At 36.6% G+C, this 27,646-nt stretch overlaps 1 protein-coding gene across 1 annotated transcript; it reads right to left on the bottom strand.

Annotated features, from left to right (window-relative positions):
- Nucleotides 1–1,105: 1,105 nt before the first annotated feature.
- Nucleotides 1,106–27,248, bottom strand: LOC115928653 (sia-alpha-2,3-Gal-beta-1,4-GlcNAc-R:alpha 2,8-sialyltransferase-like). The gene is given in 10 exon segments (XM_030996293.1): nucleotides 1,106–1,879; nucleotides 2,917–3,139; nucleotides 3,141–3,153; nucleotides 4,502–4,591; nucleotides 5,538–5,650; nucleotides 10,550–10,721; nucleotides 13,502–13,624; nucleotides 14,495–14,590; nucleotides 19,674–19,825; nucleotides 27,072–27,248. Coding segments are annotated over 10 exon segments (1,401 nt in total). The 5' UTR covers nucleotides 27,156–27,248; the 3' UTR covers nucleotides 1,106–1,544.
- Between the last annotated feature and the right edge of the window lie 398 nt (nucleotides 27,249–27,646).

The following is a 27,646-nucleotide window of genomic DNA, read 5'->3' as shown; positions in this document are numbered from 1 at the left end:
TGTGCTAGAAATTTAACTGTGTTTATACTGCTCATTTCACTTCAACTATTTTTGTTAAATGTCACATAGTAAGGAAGGTATGGGAATATTTAGAAAAGAAATTGTACGAAAGATGTAAATTTTTGTTGAAATTAACTATCGAAAATGTTCTTTTTGGAATCACACCCAATATATTCAATAAAGGGATAGTTGAGTTTTGTTGCAGAGGGCGCTACACATAATAATTTTTGTGTTATAATTTCTTGTTATGTGGATTTCTTGCTATTTGAAATTACGAGGAAATTGGCTGGAATTCGCCTTATACCACAAATGTTTAATCAGTTGTATGTGATGCGGTGGCGGTCGGCATTCAGTGGCTGCACTCTTGAACTTAACAGACGAGAGCAGTGGAGCCAGAACAATAGGGTTACTAGAACCGGGGGGGGGGGGGGGTGTTTCACTAAGATCCTAAGTCGAACTTAACTCTAAGTTGGACTTAAATATTATGGAGAGCCATTTGTAACCTTATAATGAAATATATTCAAAAGCAAAAATTCAAGTATTTTAGAATTTTCATAATTTCCACATAAAGAAAATGAAATCTCCCATGATAATAGAAAATATGAATGATTTGAATCAACATTTTATGCCATTTAAAATAACTTTTACAAAATATTTGCAATGATGCTAATGGCTCTCCATAATTGTTAAGTCCAACTTGGAGATAAGTTCAACTTAGGATCTTTGTGAAACACCCCCCCCCCCCCCCGGATCTATTGTTCTGGATTGTTGGGTTTTGGAGTGTGGTCGGTGGATGCTGGCTGGCACTGTGATGTACAGTAATGGCATCTTACCTTAAGTCCTCTTTCAATCTTTTTATTGAACAGATGTGAGTGTACAGTCAGTGGAATATACACAGTATGTGTCATATATTAACCTGCAATTGCTACTCTCCACCCAGGTGTTAAATGGGTACCCCGTAGGATGCGACCGTCATTGTTGGTCAAACAGTTTTTGAGCGTCATGTAACGCCTGGCTGGAATGCTCCCCGGGGAGTGGGCAAGCACTGAATCCAATGACCGGGGTAATAGTATATTTGTAAAGCACTTAGAGACATTTTTATTAAGCGCTATATAACAATTAAATATTATTAATATCTATTATTATTATTTCCATGTTCGATGTTGCATCCAGTTATTGTTACTATCAATCAATAGCTGGTGTTATGAAGACATATGTATAATGCAATATTATTCAATAAAATGCCCTACTGTGGGTGAAGAAACAAAAATTATTTTTAAAACAGGAACATGTGTTCTTCGATGCAATGTAGACCACCCATGCTCATGCTGCTGATCGAAGGGACCAAAGTCTTCGAATCTTCTGTTGTCGGCCATCATTGGTGAGAAGGGTTTGGGCGCAAAACTGATGAATCTTTCGGTCTAGTCTTCCTGCTCCTGACCATCATTTACCCTACTATATGCACCATTTATATACCATTCCATCCACATAAATTATTGTAGAAAGGCTGGTAGTCCTTTAAACGGCAAACCCTAGAACACCATTTACGTCTTACTCAAGATTTCTTGACGTAACAACGCGTCACTTTTCGTCCTATCTTTGGGCACCTCCAGAATCTCTTCGGAACCTTTTCGTCGGTCTTTGGATGCGTCACTCCCGCATTTCCCTACGTGCATCTTGAGTACGCCATGCTGGTGCATCTGGAAGAGGAGTCGAAACTCGTCGTCCATGTTGTGAGATCGAGTGAAGGGTTCATCGTTGAAGTAGTGGCAAGGTTGTTCCTTGAGTTTGTCCTCGCTGACGCTGACAGGGAAAGGCCAGAAGCCGTAGAGATGGACCTCCTTGCACATCTGTAAGGCTACGTGGGTGATGTAAAAACCTGTCGTGATGAGAAAAGAAAAAGCAGCAATCAGACATCATGCACGGTGAATTATGCAGAAAGCTGGTGTAGGTATTTGTCATTGTGAAAAGAAAGAAGTCGGACATTCCGTTGAATTTAGTAGACACATGATTCTGAAAAAGTAGTCTTCAGACACACCATTTGAGTTGTGTGAGACAAATTTAAGATAACAGCGCCCATACAAAAAGCCACCATCAAGAATTACATAATCATATCCTCAGACAACGCATTTTACGCAGTCCTTATAGTACCTTTATACGCCATGATGTAGATTAGTTCATGATCTCATCTTTATGAAAACCAATACTCTCACACCCTGTTGCATTCGCGTGATGTATATGCAAATTCCGAAAGAAGCTTTATTACATATAGTTGTAACACTAAATTATTCACACTGAATGAATGGTGGTGATGGTTATTTTACCTGATTGCCAAGAAAGGCATTATAATGCTTTTAAGTAAGCAACCAGACGGCTGACTGCTTTAGGTCCTCTCCGAGGGACCTGATAATGAGGATTAATGCCTTACCAAAGGGCACTAGCGCATCGCCTTGGTTTCGAACCTGGGTCACCGGATTACGAGACCACTGCTCCACCGACTGAGCTATCGCACCTACACTCTTACAAAGTTGTGTAAATTTTCAAAAAGGTGACACATTAAAGCTTACATTTAAAGTATTCAACAAATGCCCTATTTCAACCTGTCCACCTTTCATTGATGAGTGTCGTAAAAACACAAAAACATCCAATTCTACAAGAGTTATGAATAATTAAGTTGTTAAATGTACATTAATGATCCCATGTCGGAAAGACCTTTGGCAAGCTTTAAATAACAGTTTTAAGTTTGAGATGCACAGTTCATTTTTGAAGAGGGATTTATAAAAAAAATATTTAAGAAAATTATCTAGTTACTTTGGCAGCGCGGCTATAAACAGGGTAATGTGTGTAAAGTGCCATGAGCGTTAGAACCTGGTGGATACCGGCGCTATATAAATATCCATATTATTATTATCTTACCCGACGACAGGAGTTTGGTGTGGTTCCGCTCTCGCCAGAAGTTCAGAATCTTCACGAAATGATCTGGATTGGCGAGCACGGCGGTGGGACTGCTGATGTTGAAGTTATGGAATGCTTTGAGGCATATCTCGTTGAGATGGTACGCAGCAAAGCAAGGTAGCCAGATGTAGCCGTTGTATTCTGTGACGTTCCCTAGAAAGTCGTACATATCTTGAGTTGTTTTTGAGTTCTCCGAACCTGAGTGTAAAAAGATCGAGATCAGTAAAAACAAAATATATACATTTAAAATATTCTATGCATAGTTGAGGCGTGAAGAAGAACAATGAAACAAACAGCGGATATTGGATGATAGGGTAACTTTGGCGTGTCATGGTTTTGAAAAAAGTGAGTAATGTAATAAATAATTTTCGCGTTGAAATAGTAGATTATCAAATCTATTTTCACTTATTTTTCAAATACTATCTTTTTATCTTTTCGTTTCAACATTTATTTTAAAAAAGGATATAATTCACAAAAAATATTTGAACATTATCTCTGAAACTACACAGTAAAAACGCTGCTTAAAAAAGTGATGTTCACTTACAGTTGTACACTATCTTAAACAACAGTTGAACAAATTGTAAACAATGTTGCTCGAAACGAAAGTATTTTGTTAAACATTCGCTGTTTAAAATTTAATGACTGCTTTATTTACTATACGAGAGCTTTTAGACAGTGTTGTTTACATATGACGTCATGTGTCACGTGCCAGTAAAGTGCGCGTTGGCTAAAAGATTTGTTTCAAATCATGGCCAACCAAGCTGTAGACGTGTCGTGGATGAGTGGAAACGTCGCCGGACTGTCGATCACAAGGTCCACGGTTCGAGTCCCGCCGCGGAACTAATGTCCTATGGCAGCCTAGCATAGCCGGGTAATGTTGGAGCGCCTTGAGGACCTTGCAAGGTCGATACGTGCGCTATATAAGAATCCAATATTATTATTATTATTTAACAACAGCTCCTTTTTTAAACAACTTTCTTTAAACAACCCAGTTGGTGTAAACAACCCCCACTGAACAACAGCTCCTTTTTAAACAACTTTCTTTAAACAACCCAGTTGGTGTAAACAACCCCCACTGAACAACAGCTCCGTTTTAAACAACCGTCTTTAAACAACACCAGTTGTTTAAATTGTGATTTTAAACAAGTTGTTCAAAATGTTGATCAACTAAGTGTTTAAACTTTAAACAACTCGAGTTGCTTAACATTTTAAACAACTCTTAGATCAGGTCACCCGTTAATCAACAGTTGTTTAAACTTTTAAACAACATGTTCACTAAATTTTTAACTGTGTACCTCTAACAGCTATTGTAGTATGAATTCAAATGCCAGACTCAATTTATGTACATTCTATTTATTTACGCTCCTATATCTATCTAAAACAGGTTGCATGTACATTTATGATTTTTAAATCTCTTGATAAATTATGTCTGCTGCGTGATGAATTGCGGGTTAACAGCCAAAGCCATGTGTTATCCATGCACTGCAATGCTGAACAGAAGTCGTTTATGCTAAAATATAAGCAATTCATTGGATTTCTTTCTTACCTTTTGTGGAAAATACTTGGGTTCATGGTTGTGAGATTACTTTTCGAGCCTGCATCTTTTCTGAATGGTGCAATGGGAGCTATATTGCATCTGTGATAAAGAAATGATAGAATGAGTTGCAGTATTTGTCAAAACAGTGCTCACTAATGCAATGTGAGTGGTAGTCGAAAGCTAAACTATAATACACGTGGTAGGATTTCTTCCACTTCCTTGCATTTCCCGAGAGCTCCCGAGTCTTTTAGATATGGGTAAAACATGTTTAAAATGTAGGGTTAGTGGCGGATCCCCCCCCCCCTTGAGAAAAAAAATCATGTAAAATCACGTGATTTTTACCTTTTTGGGGGGTTGGCCCCCCCCCCCCCCTGGCGCTCAAGGGGGGGGGGGGGTGCAAATTGAAATTTTTTTGAAGAACAAAAAAAAAAAAGTGCTCACCAACCCCCCCCCCCCCCCCCCCCCCCCCCCCCCCCCCCCCCCCCCCCACTGAGCGAATTTTTGGCCGGCGCGTTTTTCAAATTTTCGGGAGCAAAAAAAAAAAAAAAAAAAAAAAAAAATTGTGCTCTGTACCCCCCCCCCCCCCCCCCCCCCCCACTGAGCGACTTTTCGGCCGGCGCGATTTTCAAATTTTCGGGAGCAAAAAAAAAAAAAGTTGGGCCCCCTCCCCTAAGAAATCCTGGATCCGCGCCTGTGTAGGGTTATGTATTTAAAAAGAAACCACAAGTTTGTCAGAAGTATGATTGTGGAAATAGGAATACAACTTGACAAATTAGCGTTTTAAGGAGAAGAATTAGAGGCAATTTCTGACTCCTATGCTTAATACATGTACAGTAGATGAAATTTATTTAATTTCTTAATAAAATTTAAAAAAAACTTTAAAAAACGCCCTCTTCAGTAAAATTGGAGAAAGGTTTCGTGGAGGGAAAAATAGGATTTTTGTAATTTGCTGCGATTAAAAGTGCAAAATCTAAACAAATCAAGAGTAGCCCATGATAACAAATTTTTTCACCCGTATGCAGAAGACATATCGAAGTTTACTTACCTAAATGTAAAATCCGATTTGTCTATATCGTCACCGCACTGGCTGTCGAGTAATATTCCACTATTACCTACTACACTGCATCTATCGTATAACTTTTCCCTGAATGGTGATATCTGTATTGAGGAAGAGTCAAAAAGTCGTACTCATCAGAGAAGTTGGGTGGGTAAGGAGAAGGGTGTGGGGCGTTAGGGGTGTCGTGTGAGGTGAGGAGAAGCAGTGGTGATAAGGGGTGTCACCTCATTCATGATGATAATAACTGACTAAAATTATGTTCATATATTTACCCAGCAGTATAATTATTGCTCTTCCTGCGGGCCATTTTTTTCTGCCCCAGCTTATCATGTGCCCAGTAAAGCACCTATGTCAAGCGGGACAAAGTGTGGGGCAAACCTGGTCCAAGTATGCAAACACCGGGCAAAGACCGAACCCAGGATGCCTCGTATTAGAATCAAGAGGCTTCACCAATATACTATGTACATGTGTACCAAGTTTTGAAAAAATGTGTGAACAAGACAGTGACATGCATAACCTAAACATGACTTTTTATAGGCATTACAATGGACGTGTTTTTTGCCTTTGTGATCTTGTTTGTTAGTCCACAAACGAAGTGTGAGGTTCGCCAAATGATATGTGGCGGGAAAGCCCCTCCCCCCCCCCCCCTTTCCACCACATATCATTTGGCGAGATGGATGTCATATGAGAGAAAATGTCATCGAGATAGATGTGAGTAGGAGTAAGTCAAAATTTGAGTTGTTTCCCCTATTCTCTCTGCTCTCTCTCTCCCTCTCTCTCCCCCCTCTCTCTCTCTCTCTCGCTCCCTCCCTCTCTCTCTCTTTCTCTCTCCCCCGCTTTATCTCCCCGACATTTTTCTATTTTTCCTTCCCTAAAGATAATTGTGGAGCGCCAGGAATGTCGAGTCTGACATATGAGCGCTAAACAAGAACCCTCTATTATTTTATTATGTATAATTATCATGAATTTTGTAGCGGTGTTGTGGGCGGTCTTCTCGACCACAAATACGGGACGATGGCATGCACGACGGTGTGACTCGATACTTCGTAAAAGTAAAAGTCCACATATTGGCCATTTGGTGTCCCTTTATATGTATTGATTATGAAATATAAGCGGACATCAAACGCATATTTACTTGGTCTGATACAAGCCTGTAACAAGTATTGCAAATTGATACAATGATTATCATTAGATATACTGAAATCTTAGATTTGGTCGATAACAAAAAGGACAAAACAACGTGGACAAGACAATGCAGACAAACACGAATACACGTTAACGCTGCATCCCTCCCTCCCACCCCCCCCCCCCACCAAAAAATACTATTCTTCCACCCATCAAAAAGGTGTAAGTAAAAGTTGAGTGGTACCTAATCTTATTTAAATATGCTCCAAAAGTGTATTGTCATGCAAGTGTATAAAAAGACGACAACAAAATCTTACATTTTACGACCTTTCGCCCACTTAATAGGCGTCGCTAATAACCTTTTTTGTGTTTAATCTTAAAGGCACTCAGGCTTGGAGATTCAGACGTACTTGATTAATCATATACAAAGGACGCCCAGACATTTCGCCCACCTATATGCGTCACTGGATCCTTCTTTGTGGGGGGGGGGGGGGGGGGGTGTAATGGCACCAAACATACGTTGCGCCTTCTTGCAACGCCCTACCATGGCGTATTCAGAAAGACAGTAGTGACACATGGTCTAAGTTTAAATCATGTTGCTCCACATAGTTCTCTCCTACGTACAATCTCTATGAGAGGGAACTATTTGAAACTTCATTAACATGACAGACCAATCAGAAGCAACTTCCGGAGACCTAACTATCTCTCTCTCTCTCTCTCAAGTAGCTATGCAACCTACACATACGATTTTCAGTTGATATTTGTCTCGAAAGACCTATAAAAACCACGTGCAAGATGGCCTTGCAGAACAGAAGGTTCCCGGGCGTCAGAAGACCTTCTGTATGTTTACAGTACCCCTTATTATTACCAATGAGACCGACACCAGACCGAAAACAGACCAAACAAAAATTGCATTTCGACGCAAGAATCGGACGGTTTGGAGTCGGTTTAGAGGTGGGTACGGATGTATACCATTGTACCATGCCCATGGACCTACTAAGTGGACCTATGGTTGTACTATACCTAAGCTCTCTTATGTAACGATCCTTCCACCTTTTATAATGTTTTTATCCTTTTTTCGGTGGCTGAGGGAAACAGAGCTTACACGATTCAACTTCTGATTATTGGTCCGAGCATCGGTTCAATGATTCCATTTTCCTTTAATACCATTCCAAGACAAGATTGATCTAAACAACTTTCTTTCGAGATTATAAGGCGTGTAGTGGTCATGCAATTGCCTTGTGAAAGAAATGGTATGAAGGGTCTGGGCAGCAATTTGGAAAAAACTTTACGTAAGAGGCTTTTGTTTAAATCAAATGTAAGCTGAAACATGTAAACTATTTTAAGAATACACTAGACAAGTACTGGTCTAAAAGCCAGGATCTTGTCTATGAGCCTGTATAAGCTTAATAAGCTGATACTTGATATTGCAAGTTTGCACACATGTTTGCCCCCCCCCCCTCCCCCCCCCCCCCCCCCCCCCCCCCCCCCACTTAGGGGTCGGAATGACCGCGTGCGTGTTACCAAAATGTCTGGTAAAAAGGGGTACTTTTCACGCACCAAAGTCCGGCTCGTACATTCACAAAATTGACTTTACACACCGGGCTTAGGTGGTGTTTTCAAGAGGAGGAAACGCGCATATGCGTACCCTAAATAACACTGAGTTGGGGAGGGGGGGCGGGGCCCTTTCCCACTTATTTAATTTGAGAAGACAAGGATAATGTTTAACCACTGGAGACTACATATTCGATCGATAAACAGGCATATAGTCCTTTAGCATCGCTGGATTAAAGTAAAGGAAAGTAAGGATGTTGACCGAATCTATGCCTGGAAATTACATACATACATCATACACTCAGTCTGTGAAAGACACTGTGAATGGTCTGGTCTGAAAGCAATTTTCGAAAGCAATTTATAATAATTGAGGTATAAAATGAAGTTTCGGTATGATAACAAAAAAGATTTGACGACCCAATCTTGCTGGAAATGCCACGCATTGCACACAATACATTGTGAAACAACTGTTTGAATGGTTTCGAAGTAATTGCTTTGATAATGCATTGTATGAGAACTAGAATGTATGATACTGTGAGGTTTAGGATGATCTAAATGAGAATACATAATCCATAGACGAAAGACTTCATGCATGGCTAATTGTCAACCAAACGGAGTAAGATACTATGTCCCTTTTGCAGCCAACAACAAATTATGTAGAACTTTGCAGGAATTATTAATATGTCATGTATGTCCATTTTGTTTAGGGAAGGTCTCAATTAGTATTATCTTTCAATTGCCTTTGGAATTTAACCTTTTCATTTTTGGGGCCTGAAAATGGGACATAGTACCTTGAATTCTTTTGTAAACTCTGTAAGTTGTTTCGGCAGGCAGCCAGTGAAAACGAATTCGTTTAATACAAATATGAAAATGCAAGCATTGCTTTCATCAAACAGAATTTTTCTAGCTCATTTTTCCTGATTGACGTGTCATATGAAAGGGCAGAAAATGAACTTTCTAGACATGTGAATTTCTCTTTGAAAATCTGATACCGTCAGCCAAACGACTTTTTGGCTCTCTTTGTTCAAATTGATTTTAACCACTCATGCGTGAAATATGCATCATACGAGTTGCATCAAATGAAAGAGGGGCATCTAAGCTTTACAAATAATTAAGTTATGATAAAAATCGATAATTCTCGGTTTCGTTTTTTTCTGGGACGCACTAATAGCATTTTGGTTGTTAATAGATACTGCCACAGCCAACTTCTGTCCTACATACAGTGCACATTATGGAACATATATGTACACAACTTATGGCCGTCTCAGTATACGATGAATTCCAAATGAGACCAAACACGGTTATACTATAATTGGGGCTTGAAGTTTTCATTTTCACATAACATGTACGCAATAGGTGTACCCAACCATCTTGCATAATTTCCATGAGTAGCGCCAATACGTGGACAAATAAAAGAATAATGAAATCGTTGTAGATATTGACCATCGTAAACCAGTTTTAATTTTCCTCTGGTAAACGGAGTCAAGTTCAACCATCACAGAATATTTGAACCAAAACACAGCTGCTACATGTAGATGTTTGATTGCCATTGTCTCCGGCATGCGGCAATTGCATGACAATGTCGAATTTTTAGACCAGTTATTCACCAAGATAATTTCTATACAGCGGCTCGAATATCACGTGTCCCGTTTTTTTTATTGTGTCATTTTGGAATCGCGAGATATTGTTCTGAACAACATGCGGAGAGCCCAGATGGAAAGGCAGGATACATTTTTTAATAAAGCCATCTGTTCCCACAGAAATAGACAATGGGATTGAACATCAGTAACCGCAACACATACAAGGGCAAATTCAAATGGAATTGGTCGATTACAATCTATGCACACGTTATGTATATATTTGTGTCATGGTAAAAATGAAGAATCGAAGAAGTTGTTTGTTTGTGGGGGGGGGGGGGGGGGCATGTTTTACCTCAATGTGATATTGTTGATGGCTCTTTCTTAAATTGAGTTGAAATTTATTTATGAAATAATAATAATAATAATAATAATACTCAGTTTTTAAATAGCGCTTATTAGAATCACTAAGCGCTACCAATGAGCGAAATAAATATGGTTAGCTCATAACACAAAGCAACAGACTGCTATGTTCATAAGATAGGCATGGCGTAATTCAAGATTCAAGATTTAAGATTTATTTATTTCTTTCCGCTTGCATCAAAACATTACATTCATGAACAGTAACAACAAGTTCATCGTCAACTAGAATAAATAAATTAACAATATAACAGTTATAAAGACTTTAACAAATGTGGAAAACAAAACATTCTGAAACAAAACATAAATAGTGTGATTACTCACCTCTGGTAATTTTCCGAAAAGGCCATCGTTCATGTGGTAGCGATAATAACTGTCGGTTTTAACCAACGCCTTAGGAAAGATATAATAATCCAAAGTCGAGTTCGATGCGCTACTGGTTTGTGATATCACAAAATCCGCTGCGTCAATATTTGAATGATTCCGAAGCTCGTAACTATAGATGAAAAAAAAAGATATAACGCGTATCAAATATAAGCTCGTTACTATAGATGGAAAATAAGATATAATATTTATCAAATATGGTTCATCTTTCAAATCTTTAAAATGATGAGTATATATGAAGATAATTGATAAGAATAATAAAAATGATAATGTTGATTATAATGATAGTATTAATTGGTGGTAATAATAATAATGATAAAAAAAATGAATAACAAGTGATGAGATGGAGAAAAATAAGCAAATGAAGAAGAAGGATGAGAAGAAAAAGAAGATGAAGAAGAAGAAAAAGGAGAAAAAGAAGAATGAAAGTAAGAGGAAGGAGAAGAAGAATGAAAGGAGGAGGAGAAGAAGAAGAAGAAGAAGAAGAAGAAGAAGAAGGGTTTTTTCTATATCTTTATAGTGCCGGTTTATCCGCCAGCTCAAATTAGTTAAACTTTACTACTGCTCGTAATATACACAGTTGAAATAGTATCAAAGATTCAATTACGAACAATTCGCCATGTTCAATCAACATTACATCACAATAAATAAGGGCCTTGTGTCTGCGCAGCTGTTTTGCGCCGTTTGACCCGGGAAGCAGATGGGGATTCCCCTTTTCTCTCCTCCAGGTGCTGGAGAGACATCCTTGAGATTTGTCTCGAGCGCTATCCTTGAAAAGAGCTGTTCAGATGAAGCGTGAAAACATTTCCACACCTTTGGTTTTCTTCCACTGTAGACAATTCTGCTCATGTTTCAATATGATAATATGCTCAACTCTTCAGTATTTTGAACTGAATTCAGCAAGAAAATTATTTTTTGCCAGGCATTATTTTGTGCACGACGAATATTTCGCTGCCGTTGCTCCCGTTACCATGCCAAAATCAGGTTTGCAATTTAATATTAACCAAACAATACAACAATAATATTATTACTGCTATTTGTGGTATCACTGTTTTCTCTCTCTCTCTCTCTCTCTCTTTACCTCTTTCAATTGACTTTAAAGGGAAAGTCCACCCCCAAAATAAGTTTGTTTTAATAGGAGTAGAAAAATGAGAGAAACAAGTCAGTGAAAGTTTGAGCAAATTCCGATTAAAAATAAGGAAGTTAGGATTTTTGAAGTTGTGATCAATCAAACACAAATTGGCAACTCTATGACGTATCATGCGAGCTCAACTTCCATTTGCTCAGTACTAAAAAAATCTAAAATTTTCATTTTCCCTCAAGAAAAATTTCAACCATACATGCACCCTAAATATAATAATTGCAAATATGTTTCTATACTCCCCCTGCAAGGAACAAACATATATTCCGTCATCAATAACGAAGAAAACATGATTTTATGGAATATTATGCACAAAGCAAATGAAGGAGAGCTCGTATAATAAGTCACAGAGTTGCCAAATTGTATTTGATTGATCACAACTTCAATAATTCATAACTTTCTTTTTTCATTCAGAATTTGCTCAAACTTTCAATCACCTGATTTTCTTATTATTCTGCCTCTATCGAAACAAACTTATTTTGGGGGTGGACTTTCCCTTTAATCATTATTCCATTTCAGATGCGCAATATGCCTGTTTCCATTACAAGCGCAACGAAAAAATAAATTGTATATTTTGTTTTCCTTTTTTTTATGCGATCGCGAGTCCATTAGTTCATAATTTAATTTATTTCAAAACAATAATAAATAATCAAGAGTGTGTGAGTAGGTAATAAAAATTGATGAGGCAAACCGGCAACACCATTAAGGAATTGTAATGACTCTGACGTTATAAAAGCAAATTGAAACAGAGTGGAATAGAAATACATATTGTGGAGGGACCCAACAGGAAAACAGAGAAATAGTCGCTGGTGCGTTGGCACCCTATGTACGGAAGATTGCTTGTAAAAATGCCACGTAATTTTTCGTTTTTTTATTTTATATGAAAATCATGGACAATAAAATCAACTCCCCCCCCCCCCCCCCCCCCCCCCCCCACTCAACATTAGCATTCAACTTATTCCCGGAAACAGGAACTATGTTATTTAGCCACGAAGATGAAATATGAGCAGAGAGAAAATGAAAAATGAAAAATGAAAATGAAAATGGTACTGGTTGGTATTTTTCCGATGGTGACGTCTGAGAGAAAAAAATGAGTCCCAATCATGTCTATGGTAGATGGATCAGCTGGATTGCGATTCAAATACATTATTCAGGACATGGCTTATTCTAAGGGTTGAAATGGTCACAGGTCGTTCTTTAAATTGGCAACAATGTTTTGCTTGTATTTTTACACTGTCCGACCAAAATAAAATGTCTCTGAAAACAATATGGCCCGAATGGCCCGAATTCACAAAGGAGGTTTGTCGACAAACCTCCTTTTGTTTCGACAAACCTCCTTTTGTTTTTTTACAAACCAGGTTTGTAAAAAAACGCGTCAAAACGCGTCATATGAGTACATAAACCTCGGTTTGTCGACAAATCTCTCTTTGTGAATTCGGGCCTATGCGTGGGTAGAAACTCTGTCGAAAAGTTGGTAAAAAGGGTCATCTTTGATCGAAAAACAATGATTTTTAACGTCTCAACATGTTGCCAGTCTAAGGATTTTAAAGCTTATTTTCCTATTTAAATTTCCTGGCATAAAACGTTATAGTATGTGGTCATGCAATTGCCTTTTCTACTCATGCAAATGTTCTATATTTTTAAGGCTTTGAATCAAAAGTTATTGAGCCAAACCACAATATGTGGATTGAGTGTTTTGAACATTGACAGGGAGTGGGAATGAGGAACTAAAATATATATCAAGATTTTACCTCATTCGTCGTAGATTTCTTTTGTTCATTGTCCATTCAGATGTTAATATTCTCTGATAAAGGTATACTCTTTCAGCCTCGGCCCGTCGAAAATGCCATAATTTCTTTGTAAAAAGATGAATCCTGTTGGGGGAAAAAAAAAATCAGTTTATTCTTGAAATCAAAGTCAATAAAGGACCAACATCATGCATATCCATCGTATTGTAACTCCTTGTATCTGTATTGTGCATACGTTATAGCGATTATTTTCATTATCAATTCGATTCATTTCAGTTCAAAGTTATATTTACTTTCTTCCAATTCGTTTGTGTTTTATATTGACAAAATACTCGAGTATTTAGTGTATACATTGCGACGTGAATACATTTGTAGTAAAATGACATGGTCTGGGCGAAGAGAAGAAAATATTTATACAGAATGATATTGGAAACTTTGAGAAATTTCAGGAATGTTTTGGCTTGCACCCAGTAGATACAAGATCGAGCACGCAATCTAAACCTACTGGGTAAAAGCTAGTTTTTCCCTCTTTATTATTGATGCTGGAAAAATAATCAGTCTCAAAATAACCACAAAGGATAACATTGTGTGTGTTGCTATAAACACTCAATTTGTTTGTTTTGTGGTATCAATATGAATACTGTGGGGCGTTTATTCTTCTTCCCAAGGATAATATTTGTTGGAGATTTCGCTTTTTCACCCAATTGTCTACGGTATAGTTCGCAACTAAGGAGTACTCAAGAGGCATTCTTCACATTAAGGGCTGTATAAGTATTACAAGAGGAAATGAATTCCGGAATGCTGTCCTTGAAACCTGAGTTAATATTGCTGGTTCATTCTCTCGTTGCACTTACAGGCTTGGATAGCTCAGGATAAGATTGATATACACTATAACAAATAGTAATACTTAAGCATTGGGAATGCATGACTGAAACTACTTGGAACGATAAAAAATCCCCTTCTTCGACAATAATTTTCGGAACTATAAATACTTACTCGTCTGTTTCGTTTTCTCTTATGTCAAACTTCTTCACGTCGAATTGTTGCATCAGTTTAGATCTAACTGCTTCTCTTCTGTCAATCTCCCTTCTCCTAAAAGTACAAAGCATTAAAGATAGAATAATATTATGTTAGTAAAGAAACAAGGCTCCAAACGGCCTCTATTCGGGGGGGGGGGGGGAGCACACGTTCCTTTAAAGAATTGTCATGATGGAACTTCTCCTGAAAACATTGAAAAACTCCCCCCCCCAAAAAAAAAAAAAAAACAAAAATTGTGGGAGGGGGTTAAATTATAATGTATGGAGAATATTGTTTAGGCTCTATAGGACCATGTAAGTGACTGTGTAGGCAACCTTAATGAAAATAAATTCTCGCTTGTACGCTACGATTCCCCACGTATAAATGAATTGAATGAAAAATACATTATTATCTAATATGATGATCTTTTAAAAATTCTTGACCTGATGACAAATCTATCTTGGCAATTAACTGAGGATCGACGTGATTATGTTCTATCTACACTGGTGTACCAAATGTGTTCACGGTCTTGCCCCCATCCCGTTTATGCAATCAGATTGAAATTTATTTCGGTAGACATGGACTGAATACGCTTAATGCTAATTCCCTGTTGTACATGTGCCACTTTAACCAAATATTCAACTCTATTGTCAGTCTTTAAAATATGACGTGCTAAAGTATGGAATCTATTACACAATAACTTTCAAAATGCCCCATACGTACAGTAGTCCCATATACACCTTTCTTTATACTTTACCAAGACTGGGCCAAATTTCTTATGATTTTGATGACTCCAGAACCTTGCATTACACACCAATACTTATATGCTACACTATCAATTTTTTCTGATCGATTCCACACCGTTCCTTTCACAATACAATTGCATGACCAGAACTCAACTTTATCTTTCAATAAGGACATTGTCTAGTGGTCACCCTTATAAAAAAGTACCATGGTAACCATGTTTTTTTTTGTCCAAATTATCATCCACCATGGTAACTATGGTTTTAAACAATGATAAACATAGCTATGTATTTTATTGTTTGGTACCATGATCACCATGGTTACCACTGTGGATGGTAATTTGGACAAAAAACATGGTTACCATGGTAACATGGTACTTTTTTGTAAGGGAAGGACTCGTTTCGTTGTGGCTGCAATATCCCAGGTTTGAATCCTGGTCCCGGCAAATTTTCCTGACGAATTAAATTTACGAGATTGTTCTTTTGAGGCAACATAAACGTCAATCCAACCCGTAATTATACCCCCAAAATATAATCTCTACGCTCAATTCTTTTCAAAATAGAAAATGGAATACTGTCCTACTTTTGAGAATACAGACTACGATAACAAAACATTGTCAGTGATACGTTATGACAAAGCATTCTTTTAATGGAGGTGTTTTTTCTTCTTCTTCTTACAGATGCACCCCCTGGAGTTAGAAATGTTGATACCTAATAATCATGTGCTTACGATTAAATCAATATGAATCTTTGGTGTATTTGGTAAGCCTTTCAACCGTGATACATCATTGACAGCTACTACATGTATGTAGTAGTGAAACTTCGTGGGTACAAATTTGCGTCACTCGTCCGCATTTCATTATAAAAGAAAAAAGCATTCAGCTATAAAACCGTGACAAAGAATGATACATGCAGAGCTGCCAACCTCAACTGAACAAAAATCCTATTATTCTCCCCCCCCCCCCAAAAAAAAATATAATAATAATAATCCTATTTTCAAAATAAAATCCCTTTTTTTTGATCTCAGTGCGGAAATGCGTATTTTTTTATTTATTTATTTTATTATTATTTTTTAATTTTTTTAAATTTTTATTTATTTATTTATTTTATTTATTTATTTTTTTTTTTTTTTTGGGGGGGGGGGGTTCCATTTTGCATAAGTTCCTACATAAAGGAAGAATTTTTTTAATGGACGAATGGTTGAATAAGCGTGATTTCGTCATGACTGATATGTTCGATGCACCAATGAACGTTCCCAAATTGCCGATGTGAGACGCTTGTAGGATACTTTACAAGACAGAATGGGCCAATTGCCATTGCCATTGAATTGGCACAAAAACACACACACCCACACACACAAAAAAAAAAATTTGAGGAAAAATCGTACGAAATACCATAAAATCGTACTGGTTGGCAGCTCTGTACATGTAATGAATACTGTTGATAATGATGATGATAATAATAATAATAATAATAATAGTAACATTAATAATTATGATAATGATAATAATGATGATGATAATTAATAATGAAAAAAATATTAATAATAAAAGATACATGTAATAACAATAATATTTCCAAATTCTACGCAATCGTACGTTTTCAATAGTGTTGGAAGTCCATTTATTTATTCTATTTTCTTATATCATTCCATTATGTAAAAACGATTTATATCCGTGTTTCCATATGAATATGTCTTTGTACATTTGCTACTGTGTATGTTCTATTGTATAGTTTTCATGTGCTTATGTAATGCCAACAACTGAATTTCCAAATGGACCAATAAAATTAATCTTAATCTGAATCTGAAAACGGAAATTTAACGTTTATTAATACCATCTTCTATTCAAATCAATATGATATCAGAGCTCTATATTCGACAGCTGCAAAGTTGAACTCTGTTATTGAGAATGCATGTTTGCTTTTTAGTAACGGTTGATAAAAGTATATCAATAGAGTTGTGAAGACGATTGTATAGCCAGTCCCTTTGTAATGGTAATTCAGCAACAGATCTGCGCAAAAATTGACAATGTTTTCCCCTTTTCTTTCGGTTTCGGGGACAGAATATCGTATTCAAGTCTGGCATGCATCGTGACCTCAGAACCGAGTTATGCGTATATACAAAGGTACAAAGCCCATGGAAGCTAATTTTTTTTCTCCTGTTGCCTCTGACCTAAAAATGCTAACCTCAATCTTTTTGGCTTTAAACAATTTGCACTTACACAACAATCTTTTTAATTTTTTTATAATAAAGGCCTTTTTGACATCTAAAATTAATTTGAATGGGATATTTTCATCAATATCTGTAAACAAATAATTTTGTTACCATTTTATGGCTTGGGGAAAAAAAAAATATACAGTAATTGTTTTTGTTATGTTTAGACCTGTTGTAGCTCTATGATATATCAGTAAAATATTCTTTGGTACTGAGTTGTATTTTTTCCATAACATATCATGCCCTCAACTGAAACCGAATTTCGTGAATGCATTTAAACGTTCAAGAAAAACATTTACCTCCCTAGCTATGCCAGCGCTAACACAAGTTTGGTTCCTGAAAATTGGATTGTGTTTTAACGGGGTATAATTATGTATAGATACACATACATAACAATTTTCACAGTACATTTATTAAAAACATGCACCCTAGAAAATAGTACGTGTACATTTCCTTAAAGCCCGTCTGTACTAGTTTGGCCAGGAGGGATTAGACCACCCAGCGTGGTCACTGACAGGTGGCTATCGCATCAACTCAGCTCTCAATTAACCTAAGAAAATGAGGATCATGGGGGACCAACGGGCACCGCTTAGGCATTGTTTTTGATATAGAGGGAGCAAGTATAGCTACAAGACAGTAGTACAGTGGGGCTTTAAAACACCCCTTTGTAAAATGTTTTTATTTGTATGGTATTTCCCCCAAAATATTCGTGATCATTTTCTCTCATTTGACATACAATTCCCTCACTCCGTAAACCTTCTTCTATAAAGGAGTGCGTCATTCTGAGATTGACCGCGGACCGGTTCAATGCTAACACTTTTGTCGTGGGGGGGGGGGGGGGGTGGCTAGGCCCACAACTGACCCGCGAGTATATAGCAACACATGTCACTTTTGTAATACTCTATAAATTGCAAATATTATTGGGCTTGCATATGCATAAAAGACATTCAAAGAGCCTATTTTACAAGCTAGAGCTCATTGACTCTGCATATTTGCCATACAGAAGACAAACATTACACAAATTTTTGTATTGGACAAATAATTCGTCATGGTCACGGCCGAAGCTACCTACCAGTTACCGAAATGAAGTTTATTTCAAAGCATTGACATTCCATCTACAGGAAAAATTTACGGCGTCGAAAGCCCCCCCCCCCCCCCCCCCAAACCTTACGCTATTATCATATAGGATTATTATGGAGAAAATGCACTGTCAATTATAAATCTTGTGACTATTTTACACTTTACTTTCCAAGACACTGATTTCCTCATACATTGAACCAACTTCATGTATTACACGTGTACACTTATATTCATTAGGGCTAACTTGTAGTATAAGTACATTGTGATGGTACGTGCCCATTAATACTACCAGTTTATTACAAAGCTTTCCTGAGCATTGCCTTTTCAGATTGTGAGCTTGCTGCAAAATTAATAATGACACCCAAGATCCAATAGAGTATACATATTAATATAACCCGCTTTTTAAGCATTTATTTATTCAGTTTTCTTTTGAATACAGGGTGGTCCCTTCAGAGCCGCAAGACCTGCTTTTTATGCATTTATTTATGTATTTATTTATTCAGTTTTCTTTAAAATAGTGGGTAGTTCCTTCAAAGCCGCAAGGCTTGCTTTTCAAGGTAGCACTGTAGAGTGTAGTCAAGTGACCAAGTACATATGATAACAATTACAACAACAACAAATTAAAAAAAACATATACATAATACACAGTTATTTACTAATAAATAATCGGGTAAATCACAGATTTAGTTTTACTAGAATTTTTCATGATGGTAAATTTCATGGTAAATCATTTTATCAATGCATATCTAGGTTATTTTGTATGTTTGTTGAACATGAGTAAAATTACTCCCTTTTGAAAAGATGGCAGTTTCGTCAGCGTACAAAGATACTTTTTACATGTGTTTGAAATTAAGATAAAAGATGCTAACTACTAACGGTCCCATTATCGAGCCCTGGGGCACCCCTGTTTCAACAGGTTAAAACATCACTCATTACGCCCTGATTAAGCCCTTGATTGAACGGAGCCCTAAGTGTTGGCATTTACTCTCTTTCTGAATGGAACGAAATTTGCTCTAGTTTGTTTTGATATATGCATGAATTGAATGTAAGGCATATAGTAAAGGACTTTGCCTAAATAATTTGAGATAATTGATGTCTAAAAGATTTATCATGTACTTACCGATCGCAATCGGCTTTACTCCCACACACGCTATGAGTGGTGGATCTGTGAGCATGTCTGATCATGAGAGGTATGTAGACTACGAGCATGAAAACGGCTACCACTGACATACAAAATAGAAGTCTCTGAGCTTTCCTGGTCAGCATACTGGACTGTATGGTGGAGACAGATACAAGAAGGAGGAGAGCGAGAGAGGGAGAGAGAATTGAGAAGGAGACAGAGAGACAGAAAAGAAAATGATTAAAAGAAAGATATAAAGAATGGGGGAGAGACAAATTAATAAATGTGTAATTTGAAATAATACCGGCGTAAAATGTTCATATATAATAATTCAATGCAATTCAATTTTATTTCTGTTTCCAAGAAAACATTACGAATCAATTATAATCGTTTACAGTGTACACAAAATAAGGAATACATATTGAAAACAGAGGGGTCCACTTAAAAGCAATGCTTGTACAATTGTGGACCACTCAAATGATAGAAAGGAAAAATGAGTAATTGAATTAACAAATTTAAATTAAAAAAGGAACTAGAAATAGGAAAACAGATTATGCCAACGGTGTCGAGAACGGGACAAGAGAGTACTTTACATGACACAGATAGGAGAACACGGTAAAAATACAAGAATTAGACAATGCCAGCAAAGAATTCAGAGATCGGGGTACAGATAATAATACAAAAAGGATGAACTGCATGAGGGGTCCAGAAGAAGATGAGGAGGGACCTTTGCGCATTAGTCTGGAGATATGCATGAGAGGGCACACTCTAATATAACAAATCACATTTTGAGTCAGCGGGTAGAGAATAACCTTGTTTTTAAAAAAAAATTAAAAAAGTTTAAAAAGAACGAAAGAATAATTGGGTGATACAATTCAATGAGGTTCATAAGATTGTAATAAAAGCAATTTCGATTTGTTTTTCCTTAAAAATATTAATCGATGGAGCATTTTTTACTTAAAGAATAGCACAATTTGGGGCCTTTATATATATATATATATATATATATATATATATATATATATATATATTATGTATTTTATGCTAAGAGGGTCCGCAATATAGTAAATGAAATTCTCCCGATTGTCTTGTTGGGTAAATACGGACTGGGGTATTTAAAAAAAAAAAATCTTGAGAAACAGGCAGATGGCAACATATTATTTTTATAATTATACATGAATTGACCTAATAGAAAAAAATGAAAGTCTATTACCTTATTTCATTTTCAAAAAATAAAAAGTCTGTATGGGAGCAAAAGGGGGAATTACAAGTAATCCGAATAATCTTTTTTTTTTTTGTAATAGCACTTTGTGTGTGATGTGTGTTTGATACCCCAAACTTAATTCAAGTATGGGAGTATCAAAGAACTATAAAGCATGATTAATGAATTAAAAGAAAGATATGTCTTTACTTGATTGATAATACCAATATACCAAAAAATGAAATGCCTTCAGTTATTTTATTCGTACAACATTCAACTCGATCCCAACAGATATTTGGTTGCAATTTACGTCTGATGTATAATCTTCACAAACTCTTTACGCTACCGGAGATGATACGTGTACATAACCTCTTAAAGGTACTGTCCATTTGCAGCCAACATCAAATTCTGTAGAACTTTGCAGAAATTATGAATATGTCACGTACATGTATGTCCTATCTGCGAAATGTAAACGTTATCAGTGTCCTAGTATTCAAATTATGCAAAGAAATCCGTTTACGTTCTAGACTTCACTGTCATACACTATTGAGTCACTGACTGACTTCTTTTTTTTCTTTGGTAATAACATATATACATGAAATGAGCTGTAAAGGGTACATGAGCATTTGTTTACATCAATAACCCACTTCTTGTAATGGCCAAAATTAAACTGATGAAATCTTTGCGCCGCACAAAACGTACACCATTCAGTACAAGGGTATGTAAATCAGAATCAGAAAGATTGCAATCCCTAAAATCGATGCGACAACTAACGGTCGTTATTTTCCCACAAAAAGACATTTTCAAGCCCTTTCCTTTTGAGTTCTAAAGTAGTATCTTTCAAATGCCGGTGGAATTTAGCCTTTTAACTTTTTTAAAGCCTGCAAATGGGACATAAAATTAGTATCCAGTGAAGGTCTATCATTTTCAAGTACTCACAGGGTTTTGAACGCACCCGTTTTCTTCCCCGGCCTATGAGAATAAGTAGGACTTTCTTGTACATACATGTATAAAGGTGTACGCCTATATACACCTACTACTCGTGAAAGTGTTACGGTATTTGCATGCCCTCATCTTATGGTCGGTTGAAAAGAATCGCTGACCCCCCTTTCAAAAATGGTCAGTGGTCTGGCTTTGTTGCAGCCGATACAAATGGCTGATTTTCATGTCATCACGAGAAAAAAAAATCTTTTGTTCCTTTATTTGAGAAACAAGCGTGATTCGCTCGCCTGTAATCTCCTTGGTATAAAACTGCAATAGTATCATTGCATGTACTGTGTATGCCCATGCACGTCCTACTCCTTTGCTCAATTATTGCATTATGAATGTGATCGAAACAACATTGAAGCATGTCAAGTAAAAATAGTGAAAGAGATGTTTACTCATGTGTGTTTACCATGTAATTGATATGAATTTGTGTAAAGGGAGTAGTGAGAACATGACGTGCTTTTGTATAGGATAAATCAAATAAAGATCTGATGAACCTCATTCTCTGTAATTTACTCGGCACACGTAAAAAGTGTTTAAAGGGAAAGTCCACCCCCAAAATAAGTTTGTTTCGATAGAGGCAGAATAATAAGAAAATCAGGTGAGTGAAAGTTTGAGCAAATTCTGAATGAAAATAAGAAAGTTATGAATTATTGAAGTTGTGATCAATCAAATACAAATTGGCAACTCTGTGACTTATTATACGAGCTCTCCTTCATTTGCTTTGTGCATAATATTCCATAAAATCATGTTTTCTTCGTTATTGATGATGGAATATATATTTGTTCCTTGCAGGGGGAGTATAGAAACATATTTGCAATTATTATATTTAGGGTGCATGTACGGTTGAAATTTTTCTTGAGGGAAAATGAAAATTTTAGATTTTTTTAGTACTGAGCAAATGGAAGTTGAGCTCGCATGATACGTCATAGAGTTGCCAATTTGTGTTTGATTGATCACAACTTCAAAAATCCTAACTTCCTTATTTTTAATCGGAATTTGCTCAAACTTTCACTGACTTGTTTCTCTCATTTTTCTACTCCTATTAAAATTAACTTAATTTCAGGGTGGACTTTCCCTTTAATATCGTCCGGACGATGACAATTCAGAAATTCCGAATTTTCTGGATCAACTTTAAATAACATATGTAGCTTATAAAGTTCCCCACTTGTTGAAAGATACCCCTCTACACCTCCCACACACATATATACACACACACACGCACACACGCACACACATAAAACACATATTTAATCAATTCAACACAAGATAATGTGAAACATTCTCCATATCTGCTATGAAGAGCAAGGTAGCCCGCAGTTCTACTGTCTACAGTCCTTGAAATGTGTGTGTGTGTGTGGGGGGGGGGGGGGGGCATTCTTCTTTTCCCCACCCTGCTACGCTCGGGATAAAGAGAGATTCTTTGGTAATAGAGAATCGGTCATCCTTTGCGGGCCTCTTTTTTATGAATACCAACCACAATAGAGAACCATGCTTAATCAACTCTGAACAATTACTGTATGGAACGTCATTATTCTGAGAACGGCATACGTCCCTTATATTCAGTGCCTGTGAGAGATACCACTCGAACACTCTATTAGAGTATACAGTGAAACATATAACTCGAGTTTTGTAAAATGCTACGTTCACGAAATGTACGTGTCTGAATACGCGCGCATGGAAAATTCGCGAAGTAAACATATTATTATTATATATTTTCTGAGTTATTATTATTGTTTGTATCATTATCATTATCGGTATTACTTTTTCTTTTAACATAATCATTCTAATCATTATTATCATCGTCCTCATTATTAGCTGACGGAACTTCATATATTCAGTACTTCTGTTCAATCTGCCACTATAACTTAATGGACGTCGAAGTTTGGCACAAAATAATCATCCAGATGGTATTCACAGCATTACGTTCTAAATTTAACATGTACATTGAAGCCATCTGAGCATACGTAATTTCATAATATAAATGTACATGTACACATGGCCAATTACCCAAGCCCTTTGTCATTGGTCTTTTGTTCAATTGTGATTGTCCATTTGGGAAGTATTGCGGACAGTCGCCATTTTTCAGGCGCGCGCTTACTAACCTAAACATCCTAATGTTGTGGAGGTTTCCTGATATTAAGGGTTCGAACCTCAGCCCGACACTAACGTCTTTAGGCAAGACATTAATCATTCTTTTGCCACTCTCCACCCAGGTGTAAATCTGGGGCAAATATATTTGACGGACTTTCAGGAACAACAACATTGAAGCTGTTGATGCTTCCCTGGGTAAACAACATTTTCATAACTATTATTATTTTTATCATTATTATCAATGTTATTATCATCATCATAATAATAATTACTATTCTTTCTCCTTTTCTTATTCTCCTACTTCGTCTGCTATAGCTTACTATATTACTACTGCTACTACTACTACTACTACTACTACTACTTTACTACTACTACTACTACTACTTTACTACAACTACAACTACTACTACTACTTCACTACTACTACTACTACTTTACTACTACTACTACTACTACTACTACTACTTTACTACTACTACTACTACTACTACTACTTTACTACTACTTCTACTACTACTACTACTACTACTTTACTACTACTACTACTACTACTACTTTACTACTTCTACTACTACTACTACTACTACTTTACTACTACAGTCAAACCTGTCTACAGCGACCCAAGGGAAACACAAAAAGTGGCCTTTGTAGACAGGTGGTCTTTGTAGACAGGTGGTCACTAAAGCAGGTTTGACTGTACTACAACTACAACTACTACTACTACTACTTTACTACTACTTTACTACTACTTCTACTACTACTACTTTACTACTACTACTACTACTACTACTTCTACTACTACTACTACTACTACAACTACTACTACTTCTACTACTACTACTACTACTACTACTTTACTACTTCTACTACTACTACTTTACTACTTCTACTACTACTACTACTACTACTACTACTACTGTTTCAGTCGCGGTACACGTGTCATACGGCAATATGTTAATCTACATTCACCACACTTCGCCTAAGTGTAGTGTAGTAAATTGGTTCAAGGTAGGGAGTTATTCCTCGAATGCTTTAAGCGACTTGGCATATGAGTGCATGCAGCTGGGCTAAAGCCATGAAAATCGGGATAGGTGGGCCATCCAGCATCCCTACCTGGGGGAGATAGGTGCTCAATCTCAATAAAAGCACATTAAGCTACATATTTAATTACCATTATTACATCATTAACTAATGTTCAATTTGTTGGTTTGGGCTATTGCAAACAAATTTGTGGCATGTTTATTTTAATAGGTTTTCAGCAAAATAGAGAGAGAATTGTAGAATATAACAGACATTCAAAGGAAAAAACGAGACAGGATTGCGAAGGTCGGAAAGATGAGGAAATAAAACTATGATCTCATGTCCTTAGATTGTAATAAATTCACTTTGGAAGTACCTGTTAAATATTCAGAGAAATGCCCATAATGACGTGTAGCTAAACTTTATGAGTCATTCCGTGATTTTCTGCCATAATCAACCTTATCCACAATAAACTAAATAATACGAAATTTCATTTTTCTGACGGACCGATTTTTTTTTTCCGTTGTGAATTATTCAACTTTTCACTCTCTATTTGTTGTCTTTGGATTAAAAAAAAAAGTGATTGTATGTTCACAGTGTAACATTTTAAAGATTTTTTGTTGTTGAAATTTTGAGTTGACTAATATCCCCCTTCCCCATCCCATACTAAACACCATGCTACTTTAACGACGCTTCTGTTACTAGGACTTTACAATGTAATAGTAAATGTGTGTTAGGAACGACCCTGAACGTGAAAATATTACATTATTCAAATCTTTGTATCAACAAAATAAATGTAATTTTAGTCATCTCTTAACTAAACAGGCATAATGTATATTCATTCCTTCATCATTTCCAATGTTTCATTCAACGTTGCTTTGTTTTTATGTACTGTAAAATAACATATTCAACTACCATGACTTTATGAATGCTTTTTTAGTTTTATGAAATGAAATATTATACTAGGCCTATATTGTAATATATATATATATATATATATTTCCATTCCTTGATAACCACATTACAGGCAACCCATCATCATTATCACCAAACAGTTCATGCAAATCCTATATGTAAGTTTTTTTTATATTAAATTATGTCTTCATATTGTTATCTCCTCGTTGCCACTAAAAAATATAAATACACTTCATTCTCTGAATAATAGATTTTATTGTAAGCCGAATCAAGTATATCATGTTTGTAATATATCAAATACTATTATTATGAGCATGATCTGCACCGTATGGCAATGAGTATTATGACTTATGAGTATTGTGAGTAATGAGTAAATAAACTCATAAGTCACGATACTCTTTGTCATACGGTGCAAATCATGCTTATCATTTTCCGTCGTAATATACTGGCGTGCTCATCTTTTTAAAACAATTTCGAACAGATCTGGATGCATCAAAAGAGTAAAAATCACTTCAATGACGCAAAACATTCATATAAAGCACAAACTACGACGCAAAATGGCATTGCTATAATTATCTTCGGATTACGCGACAGTCTGAAATCGTGCTTATGGCGTGCTCATTTCTATGGCAAAGTTAAATACATTCTGTTTACAATTTAGAACAGATCTGAATGCATCAACAGAGGAAAATCATCATAGCAATGACGCAAAATATTCATATAATAGGCAAATAAAGCACAAAGTACGACGCAAAATGGCGTTGCGTATAATTACCTTCAGACTGTGAGACAGTCTGAGATATATGTTTCAATGCGGGAGAATAGTTACATACATTTGAATGAAAGTAGAAGAACGAAAGATTGATATCTGTATTATTTGCTTGTCTGAAGTGAAGAAGAAAAAAGAAAGAAAATATTTCGCTTTATTTTCGCCCATTTCATATCGAGGTGTGGTTCGATCAGTTCTTGTTGGCTTATTTGGTAACATGTAGATCACTACCATCGCTCCGAAGCGCTCCGAACGTGTATCAACGAGTAGACATACCGGTTTTATTATACGTTTCGATTTAGCCTGTATATATAGTCACATTGTAATGGGCAAATCGTCAACCATATATTCTCGTGCGCCCCCAAAAACAGACATTGGAAGAAGAAGAAAATGTTAAAAATGATGGACTTACCAGGCAATCTACATCCAAACTCGTATCGTGATATTCCAATGATCTCCCGCGCCGAGATGGCGTCTGGTATTGGTATTTGTACATCGCTTCGGAGTTGGTCTTTTGGTGGTATATTTCCACATATGCGTTCCGCAAGGAATGCCACCAGCGATTGAGAGAGAGGGAGAGAGAGAGAGAGAGAGAGAGAGAGAGAGAGAGTGGGTGGGGTAGTGATAGAAGCTACGTAACAGGGATCAATACAAATCAATAAACATGAAAGCGTAAGCTCGCACTGTCTACGCAGTGATAATTAGAAGCCCACTTTATAAGCCATACGAAGTCTAGTGGTTGCAGTACACTTAGGTTCTTAGGTTGTACAGCATGGTAAATACAACGATTTCGTTGAACAATTCATATTCTACCTCTACCAGTACAGGATCCGTTTTCATATTGTCTGGTATTACTGCGGTATGGTATGTATTCCCGTAGGATTTTTTTGCCAAAGTTGATTTTTTGTTGTTGCTGTTTTGGCTGCAAAAGGGTCCCAATTGGCCAAAAATGATAGGGTTCAAATTTTCAGACCCCTCCTTCATTTC

This window comes from Strongylocentrotus purpuratus, unplaced genomic scaffold, assembly GCF_000002235.5.
Source record: "Strongylocentrotus purpuratus isolate Spur 01 unplaced genomic scaffold, Spur_5.0 spur5_scaffold_3, whole genome shotgun sequence".
NCBI classification, from domain to species: Eukaryota; Metazoa; Echinodermata; class Echinoidea; order Camarodonta; family Strongylocentrotidae; genus Strongylocentrotus; species Strongylocentrotus purpuratus.
Note: the sequence above shows the minus strand (reverse complement) of the source record. Positions and strands in the feature narration are given on the sequence as shown.